The sequence below is a fragment of the Xenopus laevis genome, chromosome 7S (genome assembly GCF_017654675.1).
Source record: "Xenopus laevis strain J_2021 chromosome 7S, Xenopus_laevis_v10.1, whole genome shotgun sequence".
In the NCBI taxonomy this organism is placed as follows: Eukaryota; Metazoa; Chordata; class Amphibia; order Anura; family Pipidae; genus Xenopus; species Xenopus laevis.
In genome coordinates this window covers 2095252-2108797 of record NC_054384.1, presented here as the reverse complement: position 1 = coordinate 2108797, position 13546 = coordinate 2095252, and the positions used below count along the sequence as shown (strand labels likewise).

The following is a 13546-nucleotide window of genomic DNA, read 5'->3' as shown; positions in this document are numbered from 1 at the left end:
GTAACAACCCGGAATTGGCTGGGGAATGTTGACGAGCAGCATTTGTTAAAACTTGTTGCTGCTTCTCAGTTGGATTGAGGTTGCTTTGACTGGGTCATTGCAGGACATTCAGGTTCTTGGATTTGACTGTGTGTTTTGGTTTATGTCCTGAGTGTTTTGGTTGATGTTCTACAGGAGGGTGAGTCTCTTCCCCAAAGTCAGGTAAGTTTCCAACTCAAACAGCTTCTTCTCTTGGATCCATCTTGTCCCCAGTCCTGAGCAGTTTCTCACTCCCTTCCAACAAAGGTCATGTCCACAACATGATGCCACCACCAACCAGAATGCTTCACCCTGTGTTCTTTGGATGATGAGCAAAGTTCATATGTAGTGTCCTATCAGACCAGAGAACTTTCATGTTTGGCTTCCTTCTCACCACTCACAAAGCCCACCTTGTTGTTCCATGAATCTTCCATCTCAGCTGAGCATCTCTCTGGCTGCCACTGGCCTTTTGGTGGCTTTTCTGGTCATGCTTAAGGTTTGGGATATTTTTAGTTTGGTCAATGCTTCTCCAAAATGTTATACTGGATTTGTTTTGATAACTCCTTGGTGTATATGATGCTGGTTGGTCAGGTATGTTCTCTAACAAAGTCTAAGGACCGTCCAGAACTAAGTGTATTGTGTTTGTTATAAGAGAATGAGACATTGTCATTGTTCATAGGTTGACTCCAATGAATTGTGTGACTGGTGAAGGCAGTTGGTTGCACCAGGTCTTATTTAGGTGTTGCACCGGGATTAATACTTATGTTTATATAGAAGAACCAGACTGTTTTGGTTTGTAGACTGGAAATCCAACCAGGGAATTCTGGCATTCAAAGTTCTGTCCGTTCTTGGTGTTCTGGAGACTGGAAGGTTGGATGTAGAACATGTGTTTTTAGCAAGTGTTCCTCAGATGACAATGGATCTGCTCTCTGGCTGGAGTTTAGACAAATCTGCAAAAGTGAAAGTGCACCTGCCAAAATTCCCCCTGAAATAAGTACCGGAGCGGAATGCGCCGTGTCACATGGACATTAAATGGGCTGCGACTTTGCTGAGCTCACCAGGATTCAGAGCCAATGGGATGAGGTGTAACTTCAACAGATTAAATGATGAAAAACAAATCTGAGTGGGGCTGATATATGTCTATATGTCTGTACACCTGCTGGGCATTATATCTGCCTATATGAGAGAAATCATTTACCCTCCCCCCCTGGTCTAGGGGCTGCTGGAAGGTCATGGGCCCCAACTTGAGACACAGGGTCAATGGGAAGTCAGTAATGAGGGTGAATCCCAGGCTTAGAGAAGTGGAGGTACAGGAATTCTGGGATAGAACATCCAGCTGGAAAATTGATGATGCTGGGAGTTGTAGTTCCATAATAGATTGTGGGGAAACATATTCGTTGTGATGCTGCTTCTATTAATGAATTACAATGATAATGCTCTGATTGGTCCAGCTCTGTGAATGTTCAGGGGTCCCCAACCCTTTTTTTACCAATGAGCCACATTCAAATATTAGAAAAGGCTCAAGAGCAACACATGATAAAACCCTGGGCTGCCAATTATGGCCTGTGATTGGTTATCAGTAGCCCCTATGAGGACTGGCACTTACAGGAGACTCTGTTTTGCAGGACAAATATTTTTTATGCACCAAAACTTGCCTCCAAACCTGGAATTAAAAAATAAGCTCCTGCTTTGAGGCCACTGGGAGCAACATCCAAGGGTTCGGAGATCAACATGTTGTCCCAGAGCCACTGGTTGGGGGTCACTGCTGTAGTTCTTTGAGTTTTCTAATGATCCGGCTTGTTGTAGCCCATATCCATTCGAATGCTCTGATTGGCTAAAAATGATTCTTCTTATGATCCAATTGGCTGCCATTTGTCATCAATAGAACTTACATTTCCCTCCACATGAAGGGAAGGAAATTGCTTCAAAGCAACATTTTATCAGTTTGATAAATAAACAGAAATGAAGCAAAGAACAAGGGTGTAACATTCTGTGCCAATTCCTTTAAAGGACCCACAGACCATTTCATAAGATCTAATTGGTCCAATGGCTGAACAATATGCTTTAATCCAACTTGGTCACCCATGTGGGGCAATTGCGCAGATCTGGTTGGCTGCTGTTGGAGATGAGCTGATTGGATAGCACAAGAAGTACCAGGGAATTATTGGCTGAGGCCTCCCACAATCACCAATAGGATATAAAGCCCTTTTTGACTGTTCTCCAATCAAATGCTCAGAATAGATGACGAGGGTCCCAATTTGGTATATTGTCACCAAATCACTGAGCATCGAGTTTTTGTGGGCAGCTTCATTCTAAAATGACAATTTGCTCTTACAAATGTTATGGTTCATGGCGTTCCAGGTAGAAGTGCTTTTTTGTAGAGAATTTTTGGTTTGTTTGACCTAAAAAAATATAAATTGTAGGAAAATATAAAACCTGAACATTGAAAGAATTGCCTGGGGGTTGCGATAGTCCTACATATATCAATTTCATGGGATTTATCAGTAATTCCCTGAATGCCTCAATACCCCCTCGCTTGAGCAGACACTCTCTCCAGCCAGCATTGGGTTAAAAGCTGTCAATGTTGTTGTGCAAGTGCTCCCTCCAGCAGGCATGGGGGTTAATTTCTGTGTCTCTTGTTGTGCAGGTGCTCTTTCTGGCAGGAGTGGGAATAATAACCTTTGTGTATGTTCTTGTGCAGAGCTGTCTCCAGCAGACGTGGGGTTAATTTCTGTGTATCTTGTTTTACGAATGCTCTGGGGATAATCTCTTTGTGTGTTGTTGTGCATGTGCTCTCTCCAGCAGGTGAGGGGTTAACCCATGTTTATTTTGTTGTGCAAGTGCTCTCTCCAGCAGGTGAGGGGTTAATCTTGTGTGTGTTGTTGAGCAAGTGCTCTCTCCAGCAGGTGAGGGGTTAATCTTTTCCTGTAGCTGCTGATAAGACTTTGAATTCTGGTGAATCTCATTTCCACATGTCCAAAGCCTTGGCTAATAATAGAGAGAGAATCGCTGCACAGTGATTGGCTGTAAGGAAACGGTTTAAGATTAATTGAATTAACGAGACCCTCATCATGGGGCCTGTTGGTCTCTGGGGTCGGCACTCGGCAGCATCAGTGTCACTTTCGGAATAATTTTGAAGACGCTTCATTTCGCACATTTCCCCAATTCTGGGCAGCGTTTGTTTCCTCTTTGTGCAGCCGCAAGTGGGGTCAGTTATAATAATAATAATAATAATATTAATAATAATAATAATAGTAATAATTATAATAATGTGTATTTGTTATAATGGGAAAACACGCTCTCCTCTGGTTATATCTGTCTCTCACTCCAGCGTCACAATGACAAATGTTCCCGGTAGTATTGGGGGTTCGTATATGAAACAGCCCCCCACTGGCATTTTTCTGTATTAACAGGGGTTCCTCTTCCAGAGGTGGAGCTTATTGTGTGGCCAGAATGTGTTTTTGGATTAAGTTCCCCTTTACGCTCAATGTGCGTTTGCTATCGATTTAAAGGGGCAGATACTTTCAGCCACGACCTATAAACGTGTGTCTGGGGAGCAGAAATAGATAGAGGATCTTCCAAACTGAAAGTCACTTTATGAAAGTTCCATGAGCAAAGGGAAGTGAAAGAAACCCAGCGCCCCCCCCCCATACATGGAACATGCGTGTTACACATATGATTCAGTCTTTAGTGCAGCCAGGTATTGGCTCCCCCATTTCAATAGAGATAAGGGTAATACTAAGTATCCTCAGTGGTGTAACTACAGGGTCCGATGCCTCTATATAGGGGATGCCCCCCATGACCTGCAGTCTCACGTGGGGGTGAAGGGGAAAACATTTTTGGGGGGAGGCTGGGCCACTAATTTCATTTATAATGTTCACAGTAGTTACTTGACTTCAAACAATGTAACAAGAGTCGGTTCTTCTCTGTGTCTGTTAATCTGCTGATTTCTGCTACTTTGTTTCAGGAGTCACAACCAGAAGTACAGAGAATATAGACATCAAGACATATTCTGCTTCCAATATTCCAACAGCAACTACATTCATAGAATTATATTTTAATCCCTATAATCTTAAGGATTATACGATCCCTGGGGCAGGGACTGATGGAAATTTGATAGGGCCCTTATATTGGGAATGTGATAGGGACCTTAGATTGTAAACTCACTGGGGCAGGGACTGATGTGAATGTGATGAGGACCTTAGATTGTAAGCTCACTGGGGCAGGGACTGATGGGAATGTGATAATGACCTTAGATTGTAAACTCTCTGGGGCAGGGACTGATGGGAATGTGATAATGACCTTAGATTGTAAGATCACTGGGGCAGGGACTGATGGGAATGTGATAGAGATCTTAGATTGTAAACTCACTGGGGCAGGGACTGATGGGAATGTGATAGGGACCTTAGATTGTAAGCTCACTGGGGCAGGGACTGATGGGAATGTGATAGGGACCTTAGATTGTAAGCTCACTGGGGCAGGGACTGATGGGAATGTAATAGGGACCTTAGATTGTAAGCTCACTGGGGCAGGGACTGATGGGAATGTGATAATGACCTTAGATTGTAAGCTCACTGGGGCAGGGACTGATGGGAATTGATGGGGACCTTAGATTGTAAGCTCACTGGGGTAATGCCTGATGGGAATGTGATAGGGACCTTAGATTGTAAACTCACTGGGGCAGGGACTGATGGGAATGTGATAGGGACCTCAGATTGTAACTGCAAAACTGGAGGATAGCTGAAGTGACAGCAGGTCTTTGTTGCAATTAGTGTTTATTTGTTGTGTTATTGTGTGTTTTGGACAATACCCTTTGTCATATGAACAACACAAATAATGAACAAACATTTAAACTCCCCCCTCCAGCCCCGTTGCTTCAAAACAAAGGGGGGGTATTGCTCATATGTGGGGGCCTTACCCCAAAAGTCCAAAGATCAATTAGTCCAATATTTCATTAGTCAACAGCAAATATATTGGTTTTCCTAAAGGTTTCGTTTGAGCTTCTCTTCAGGTTTCAGGTGCCACAGAGCCCCCCCCCCCGGGCTCAACCAGTTGATATTGGGGTCCCTGCCCCCCCTGAGTCAGACGCTGTGCCCTGGGGGCCCCTCTCTCTGTGGGAAAGAGACACGGAGAATGGGGAATGTTTGGAATGTTTCTTCTCTCTCTCCATTTAGAATCCCAACAACTTCCTGTAATAGGAAGAAACAGCGGAAAAATCTCCTTAACCCTTTCCTTAATGAGTGTCAGCGAGAGGCTCATTGTCAATACAGGACCCAGTGTGGAAGCGCCGTGTCTGTCTGTCTGTCTATGGGGGTTAGAGTTGGGGGGTAGGGATGTAGCGAACTGCCGATTTGGTGTTCGCGAACTTCGAACACCCGCTAAAATAGTTCGATTCGAACGATCGAAGGATTTTAATCGTTCGATCGAACGATTTTCATTCGAATCGAACGATCGAAGCATTCGATCGAATGCTTTTCATTCGATCGAATGCTTACAATCGTTCGAACGAATGGAAATCGTTCGATTTTTAGCGGTCGAAGGAATTCGAATGGTCGAATGGTCGAACGATTTGTATTCGAATCGAACGCGAACTCAAAATGCGAAAGTCGCGCGACGTTCGCGAACATTCGGCGGACGCGAACGGTCGAAGTTCGCGCGAACAAGTTCGCCGGCGAACAGTTCGCTACATCCCTATTGGGGGGTGTTGTTGGATTTGGGTTATTGTCGTGGATTGGGGGATGTTGGGGTTGTGTCATACTCAGTGCATGTAATACAAGGTGCATGTGATACAAGGTGCATGTAAAACTCAGTGCATGTAATACAAGGTGCATGTAATACAAGGTGCATGTAATACAAGGTTCATGTAATACAAGGTGCATGTAATACAAGGTGCATGTAAAACTCAGTGCATGTAATACAAGGTGCATGTAATACAAGGTTCATGTAATACAAGGTGCATGTAATACAAGGTGCATGTAATACAAGGTGCATGTGATACAAGGTGCATGTAAAACTCAGTGCATGTAATACAAGGTGCATGTAATACAAGGTGCATGTAATACAAGGTTCATGTAATACAAGGTGCATGTAATACAAGGTGCATGTAAAACTCAGTGCATGTAATACAAGGTGCATGTAATACAAGGTTCATGTAATACAAGGTGCATGTAATACAAGGTGCATGTAAAACTCAGTGCATGTAATACAAGTTGCATGTAATACAAGGTGCATGTAATACAAGGTTCATGTAATACTCAGTGCGTGTAATACTCAGTGCATGTAATACTCAGTGCATGTAATACAAGGTGCATGTAATACAAGGTGCAAGTAATACTCAGTGCATGTAATACTAAGTGCATGTGATACAAGGTGCATGTAAAACTCAGTGCATGTAATACAAGGTGCATGTAATACAAGGTGCATGTAATACAAGGTGCATGTAATACAAGGTGCATGTAATGCTCAGTGCATGTAATACATGGTGCAAGTAATACTCAGTGCATGTAATACATGGTGCAAGTAATACTCAGTGCATGTAATACAAGGTGCATGTAATGCTCAGTGCATGTAATACATGGTGCAAGTAATACTCAGTAGGGATGTAGCGAACGTCGGAAAAAAAGTTCGCGAACATATTCGCGAACTTGCGCAAAAACGCGAGCGGTTCGCGAACGGTTCGCGAACCCCATAGACTTCAATGGGAAGGCGAACTTTAACATCTAGAAAAGACATTTCTGGCCAGAAAAATGATTTTAAAGTTGTTTAAAGGGTGCAACGACCTGGACAGTGGCATGCCAGAGGGGGATCAAGGGCAAAAATGTATCTGAAAAATCTGCCTGTGTGTGCTTGGAAGAGATAGTGTAGGGGGAGAGCTGTTAGTGATTTCAGGGACAGATGATAGTAAGTTTGCTGGCTAGTAATCTGCTTGATACTGCTCTGTATTGGAGGGACAGAAGTCTGCAGGGATTTGAGGGACATTTTAGCTTAGGTAGCTTTGCTGGCTAGTAATCTACTGTTCTCTTTAAACAACTGCCATACGTTGACCTTGTAGGCATTGTTTGCCCAGTTTTTTTGGACGCAGCCACTGAAGCACAGTTGCCAGAAAAAATATTCCATATAAATGCTGAAAATAGTAATTTTTCGCCATACGTTGACCTTGTAGACATTGTTTGCCCAGTTTTTTTGGTTGCAGCCACTGAAGCACAGTTGCCAGAAAAAATATGCCATATAAATGCTGAAAATAGTCATTTTTTGCCATACGTTGACCTTGTAGGCATTGTTTGCCCAGTTTTTTTGGTCGCAGCCACTGAAGCACAGTTGCCAGAAAAAATATGCCATATAAATGCTGAAAATAGTCATTTTTTGCCATATACGTTGAGTCAACGTATGGCAAAAAATGACTATTTTCAGCATTTATATGGCATATTTTTTCTGGCCTCTGTGCTTCAGTGGCTGCAGCCAAAAAAACTGGGCAAACAATGCCTACAAGGTCAACGTATACACTACTACAGCGGTGGATACGGATTACGTAAAATATATTATGGCTGCTTGAAAAAAGTCACTCCGGTGTTTTTTCTGGAGACGGTAATATTATGGATATTTAGACAGAATGTGAACAAGGTCACACAGCTAGATGGCAGTTGGTTGAATAACACACTGGGCAAAAAATGCCTACAGGGCAAATAATGCCTAAAAGGTCAACTTATACACTACTACAGCGGTAGTAAAATAAAAAAAAGTAAAATAAAAAAAAAATGAATATTAAAAAAAAAAATTAAAGTTGGTGCTGCTGAACTACTAGGAGCAGCAGATTAGCACACCAGTCCCACTCCCCAACACTGCTAGACTAATAGCACTGGGCTCTTATAGTAGTAGTAGTAGTAGTAGTAAAACAACAAAAAAATAAATAAAAGCAGTCCTTACAAGGACTACTGTTATTGCAGCAGTCAGCAGATGAGATCAGAAGCAGGACAGCTGCCCACTGCAGCTACATACAGAGCACTGCAGTAGAAGGTAGATTACTAGCCAGCAAAGCTACCTAAGCTTAAATGTCCCTCAAACCCCTGCAGACTTCTGTCCCTCCAATAACAGAGCAGTATCAAAACGATTACTAGCCAGCAAACTTTCAACTGTCCCTGAAATCACTAACAGGCAGCAGCTCTCTCCCTACACTATCTCTTCAGCACACACAGGCAGAGTGAAAAAACGCTGCAGGGCTTCGGTTTTTATAGGGAAGGGGAGTGGTCCAGGGGAGAGCTTCCTGATTGGCTGCCATGTACCTGCTGGTCTGGGGTGAGAGGGCAAAAAAAAGCGCCAACAATGGCGAACCCAAAATGGCGAACGTCGCGCGACGTTCGCGAACTTCCGGCGAGCGCGAACACCCGATGTTCGCGCGAACAAGTTCGCCGGCGAACAGTTCGCGACATCTCTAATACTCAGTGCATGTAATACTCAGTGCATGTAATACAAGGTGCAAGTAATACACATTTTTAGAGAAGAGTTTCCGCCTGTCCCTGCTCCAGCTTCCCTTTATTCTCTGGCTGCTGATACCTCCTCTGCCCACCCACCCAGCACTGTCTCTATTCCTCAGAAAGCCCAGGAAGCAGCTCTCATCCACAAACCACTTCTTTCATTGAGAGTCTCATATGGAAATGAACTTCTGCTTTAAAGCTTAAAGGGAAAGGAAACAAGTGCTGCCATTGGGCGGCTGTGAGTTTGGGGTCTGAGGTCCTTAAAATAAAATGTATGTTGGGCTGTTGTACTGAGAGTGAGAAGTCAATGAGCAGTTGGAGTAGAAACAAACCAAAGCTGCAGGGGGTACCAATAATTCTCCCATGGTCCCCTGGGCAACTTGTATGCAGCTTCTTAGGCTTGTGGGGTCGGACAGAGGGGGGGGTCGGACAGAGGGGGGGTCCCTGCCCTGGGGGGGTCCCTGCCCTTGGCCCCAGCATTTTAGGGGCCATATATAGGGAAGAAGTAGACCTGGTGTGAACATTGCTTGGGGCTTGGAGTAATGAGGAGTAATGAGAAGTATAAGCACCATTGGCTGGAGATCCAGCAGCTCTATGTACAACAGGGTCAACTGGGGTCACTTGGGGTTTTGTCCGTCTCTCTGTCTCATTGGACAGACTCATTGTAACAACTGAGGGGCCTCAATAAGGAATTGATCTCATAAAGCAGAAGGAAACGGCTATTTCCTAACCGAGTCTCAGCTACACGTCACCTGATTATCTGGAAACTTCTTTGTCAAAGTGTAATTTTTTTGTTATTAATCATATATAACGAGAAACACAGAATTCTACAAAACATATACATTTCTGGTACTTTTCAATTGCTTTCCAAAAATATTCCTAAATAATTCTGGGCCTGGTTTGTTGGTATGGAATGAGTATGGTATGAGTATGGAATGAGTACAGAATGGTTATGGAATGAGTATAGAATGAGTATGAAATGAGTATGGAATGAATATGGTATGAATACAGAATGAGTATAGAATGATTATGGAATGAGTACGGAATGGGCATGGAATGAGTATGAAATGATTACAGAATAACTAAGTAATGAGTACAGGATAAGAATGGAATCAGTATAGAATGAGTATGGAACAACTATGGAAAGAGTATAGAATGAATATGGAATTAGTATTGAATGAGTACAGAAAGAGTATGGTATGAGTACGGAATGAATATGGTATGAGTATAAAATGTTTATGGAATAACTATGGAATGAGTGCAGAATGAGTATAGAATGAGTACAGAATTAGTATAGTTTGAGTACAGAATGAATATGGAATGAATATGGAATTAGTATAAAATTAGTATAGAATGATTATTGGATGAGTATGGAATGTGTACAGAATGAGTATTGTATGAATATGGTATGAGTTCAGAATGAGTATGGTGTGAGTATAGAATGATTATGGAATAAGTACAGAATGAGTAAAGAACAACTATGGAATGAGTGTAGAATGAGTATAGAATGAGTACGGAATTAGTATGGTATGAGTATAGAATGAATATGGTATGAGTACGGAAGAAGAATGAAATTAGTATGGAATGAGTATGGCATGAGTATAGACTGAGTATGGAGTGAGTATGGAATGAGTATGGTATGACTATGGAATGAGTATGGAATGCATATGGTATGAGTATGGTATGAATGTGAAATGAGTACAGAATAAATATGGAATGAGTATGGTATGAGTATAGACTGAGTATGGAGTGAGTATGGTATGACTTTGGAATGAGTATGGAATGCGTATGATATGAGTAGTATGAATGTGGAATGAGTACGGAATAAATATGGAATGAGTATGGTATGAGTGAGCTGCCATGTTACAGTATAAACATGATGCAGTGGGTGGATAGAATGAGTCTGAGCTGTTGGACAGAATATTAAAGGAGAGTAACTACAAGCAGAGTAGATTCCTGGATGGAGTTGGTGTAACGTTCCTGGTCTCATTCCCATTGCAGGACTGGAGCGGCTGCTGTCGGAGCTGGAGGAATTCTTGTTCATTCTGGATAAGGAAAATCTCAGCAGCGCCGCCGTCCTGAAGAAATCGATTGTGTCTGAGATCCTCCAGCTCTTTATAAAGAGTAACAGCAGTAAGTGCGGCCCCCCAGTACTTTCATTGATTTACCCCTTTGTGTATAATTGGGGCAATTGCAGGTTGTGATTAGTTCCACCAGGGTAACGTTCCCCCTTTCTATTCCCAGGCTGTGATGAGGAATACATCTATATGAACAAAGTGCTGGAGACAAACAAGAAGGAGGCTCAGGGGAAACCGGGGAAAGGTACAGTCACTGTGTTTATTTCTGGGGTCCCCATTGCCCCATAATTGCTTTTATCTTTACTTGTATTTGTCTAAATCGCACCCTAATGTTCTTGTTCCTCTTGGATATATTTTATACTGACTGGGAAAATCCCAAGACTTCAATGGACACAAGTCAGAAGAGTTTAGTTCAGTCCTACACTACAAATCCCAGAATCCTCCATGGGCCTGTGGCTGCTGCAGATTCCTGTGTAGTTGAACATCCAGATTCCACTAATCTCCCCCGTCTCATTCATTTCACCTGTAGCACAAGTCTTGGACCCCCCATCCAACGAGACCCTCACTAACGGGACGGCCGGACAGCAATTGGCCCCCCCCCAGAAAAGCCTCCCAGACCTGCCGCCTCCCAAAATAGTAAGTCTCAACCCGATCATAACTGTTCCACTTGTCTGTAGTGCAGGGATGCCAACCTACAGCACTTCAGCTGCTTTGGACTACAACTCCCAACATTCCTCTACAGTCACATAAAGCCTGTGGGAGTTGTAGTTAAACATCAGCAGAAGGGCAAGAGGTCGGACTCCTGTAAGGATCCATTTCGAGCTATTCTTGTGTACTAAGACTAGGGCATAGTCCAAATTTTATTCGAATTTGAAAAAAATTTAAAAATTCAAATATCGAAATGTATAATGTACTGTCTCTTTAAAAATTCGACTTTGACCATTCGCCGTCTAAAACCTGCTGAATTGCTGTTTTAGCCTATGGGGAACCTCCCAGAACCCATTTGGACTCAATTGGTGAAGTTTGAAAAATCTAAGGTTTTTTTTGAAAATATTTTGAATCAAATACGATCTTACTTCGATTTGAATGATCAAATACAACCTATTCACCCGCAAAAAAAACTTTGATTTTTTAAATAAATTTCGGTTGGTCTTTTTTTATTCGAATTTTAAAGTTATGGGAGTAATTCAACCCTTGATAAATCTGACCTTAAGGGTAAGGGCACAGCTGGGGATTCGGGGAGATTTATTCGCCCAGCGAGTAATCGCCACTTCTTTGGGGCTACTAATCTCCCCGAACGGCTTCCATCTGCTTCAATGAAAAAATGCCTGCGCCAATACACACATGGCGCTTCGTTTTCCAAAGTCGCCCGAAGTTTCCAAAAATTCAGATTAGTCGCCCAAAAGAAGAGGCGATTAAATCCCCCTGTATCTCCAGGTGTGACCATAGCTCGTTATGAGTTAAGCCTTAATGAAACAACAGGGAGGAAGGTGGGTGTGGGGAAAGCTCATTAGAGCTGCACGGTCTGTTCTGACTCAAGAGATGAATCTGATCACTGATTTCAGTGTCACAGTCTCTATAGAGATGTTTAACTTGTGGCCAAATGGTAATTTTGGGCTGCAACTCCCAGGAACCTTTCATGTTCCATTAAAGCATCGTGGAAATGTTACAGATGATTCCAATGAGGATTTCCGATGAGTTGGAAAAACCAAGGCTTATAGATGAGTTGCTGCAGTTCCATTTTCAACCACTTTCGGGCAATGGGCAGTGTTTCTCATAGGGAACAGCAGGACAGCGCCACCAGCTGTAACTCAGAGGCAATGGAATCAACAGTGAATGGAACATTTCGAGGCAGATTTTTAGGCTCCTTTAAGGCTAACGGCACAAGCAGAACAGGGCAAATTGCACCCAAATGTTACAGGTTTTGTCCCAAAATGCAAAATGGGAAACCCTGAACTAAAAGGACCCCTGTTAGTAAGTTTGGGGGTAACACGTGTGACTGAGATCCCTCAGCTGCAGTTTGGGAGAAGGGGGTCGGAGGCCCAGGAGGAGGCAGAGGGTCCAGCGAGCAGCGTGGGAAAAGCAGATTTTATTTCTCATTGGAATTAATAAAGGAATGTGGGGGGGGGCAGCACTTCCTGTTAACCAATTGCTGCCCAACTCACTGCCAATAGCTCGGCCTGGGGAGGGGGGATCACTTTCCATTGGTTATAAGTCTCCAGCAAGCTGTGGATTGTGGGAATTGTAGTTGAACAAAAGCCAAAGGCCTGCTAGATGGATAAATAATAATGTGCCCCTGCGCTCTGCATTGGGCACTAGCCAGGAGTCAAATACTGGGCAACCTTCAGGCAATTTCAGGAGGGTCGGACTGGGCCGGAGGGATGACGGGAAACCCCCCTGTTGCAATTGGTCAAGAGGCGACACCCAGAGGTCTCAGACATGTCGAAGGACTGGGAGTTAAAATAGTCCCCGGCCTCTAAGTCCAAAGAGGCCCAATTCTCAAGGTGCCCATCAGATCATTTGCTTCTAATTTTACTCTTTGGGGCAGATTTATCAAGGGTCGAATTTCGAATTGAAAAAAACTTCAAAATTCAAATTCCAAAAGACCAACCAAGATTAAGTCGATGTTTTTTTTTTTGGTCAAATTGGTAAGTTTTCGATCTAATAGGTCCGTATTTGGCCGAATTCGAATCGTATGAATGGAAGGAATAGCGCATTCGATCAAATTCGATTCCAAAAAAAAAAATAGATTTTTCAAAGTCCACCAATTGACTCCTAATAGGTTCTAGGAGGTCCCCCATAGGCTAAAACAGCAATTCGGCAGGTTTTAGATGGGCGAATGGTCAAAGCTGTATTTTTAAAGAGACAGCACCTTATAAATTTTGATATTCGAATTTTTTAATTTTTTTCAAATTCAAATCGAATTTGGACTATTCCCTATTAAAGCACACATGCAGACAATTAGTGACCGCGTACATA

General features: G+C 43.0%; 1 protein-coding gene across 1 annotated transcript in view; it reads left to right on the top strand.

Annotated features, from left to right (window-relative positions):
- afap1l2.S (actin filament associated protein 1 like 2 S homeolog) overlaps positions 1–13546 on the top strand; it is a 39213-nt gene that overhangs the window by 5518 nt on the left and 20149 nt on the right. Inside the window, exons 2-4 of the mRNA XM_018227235.2 lie at positions 10491–10622; positions 10734–10811; positions 11097–11203. Of these exons, the coding sequence (XP_018082724.1) occupies positions 10491–10622; positions 10734–10811; positions 11097–11203 (317 nt within the window). The remainder of the gene's footprint in view (positions 1–10490; positions 10623–10733; positions 10812–11096; positions 11204–13546) is intronic.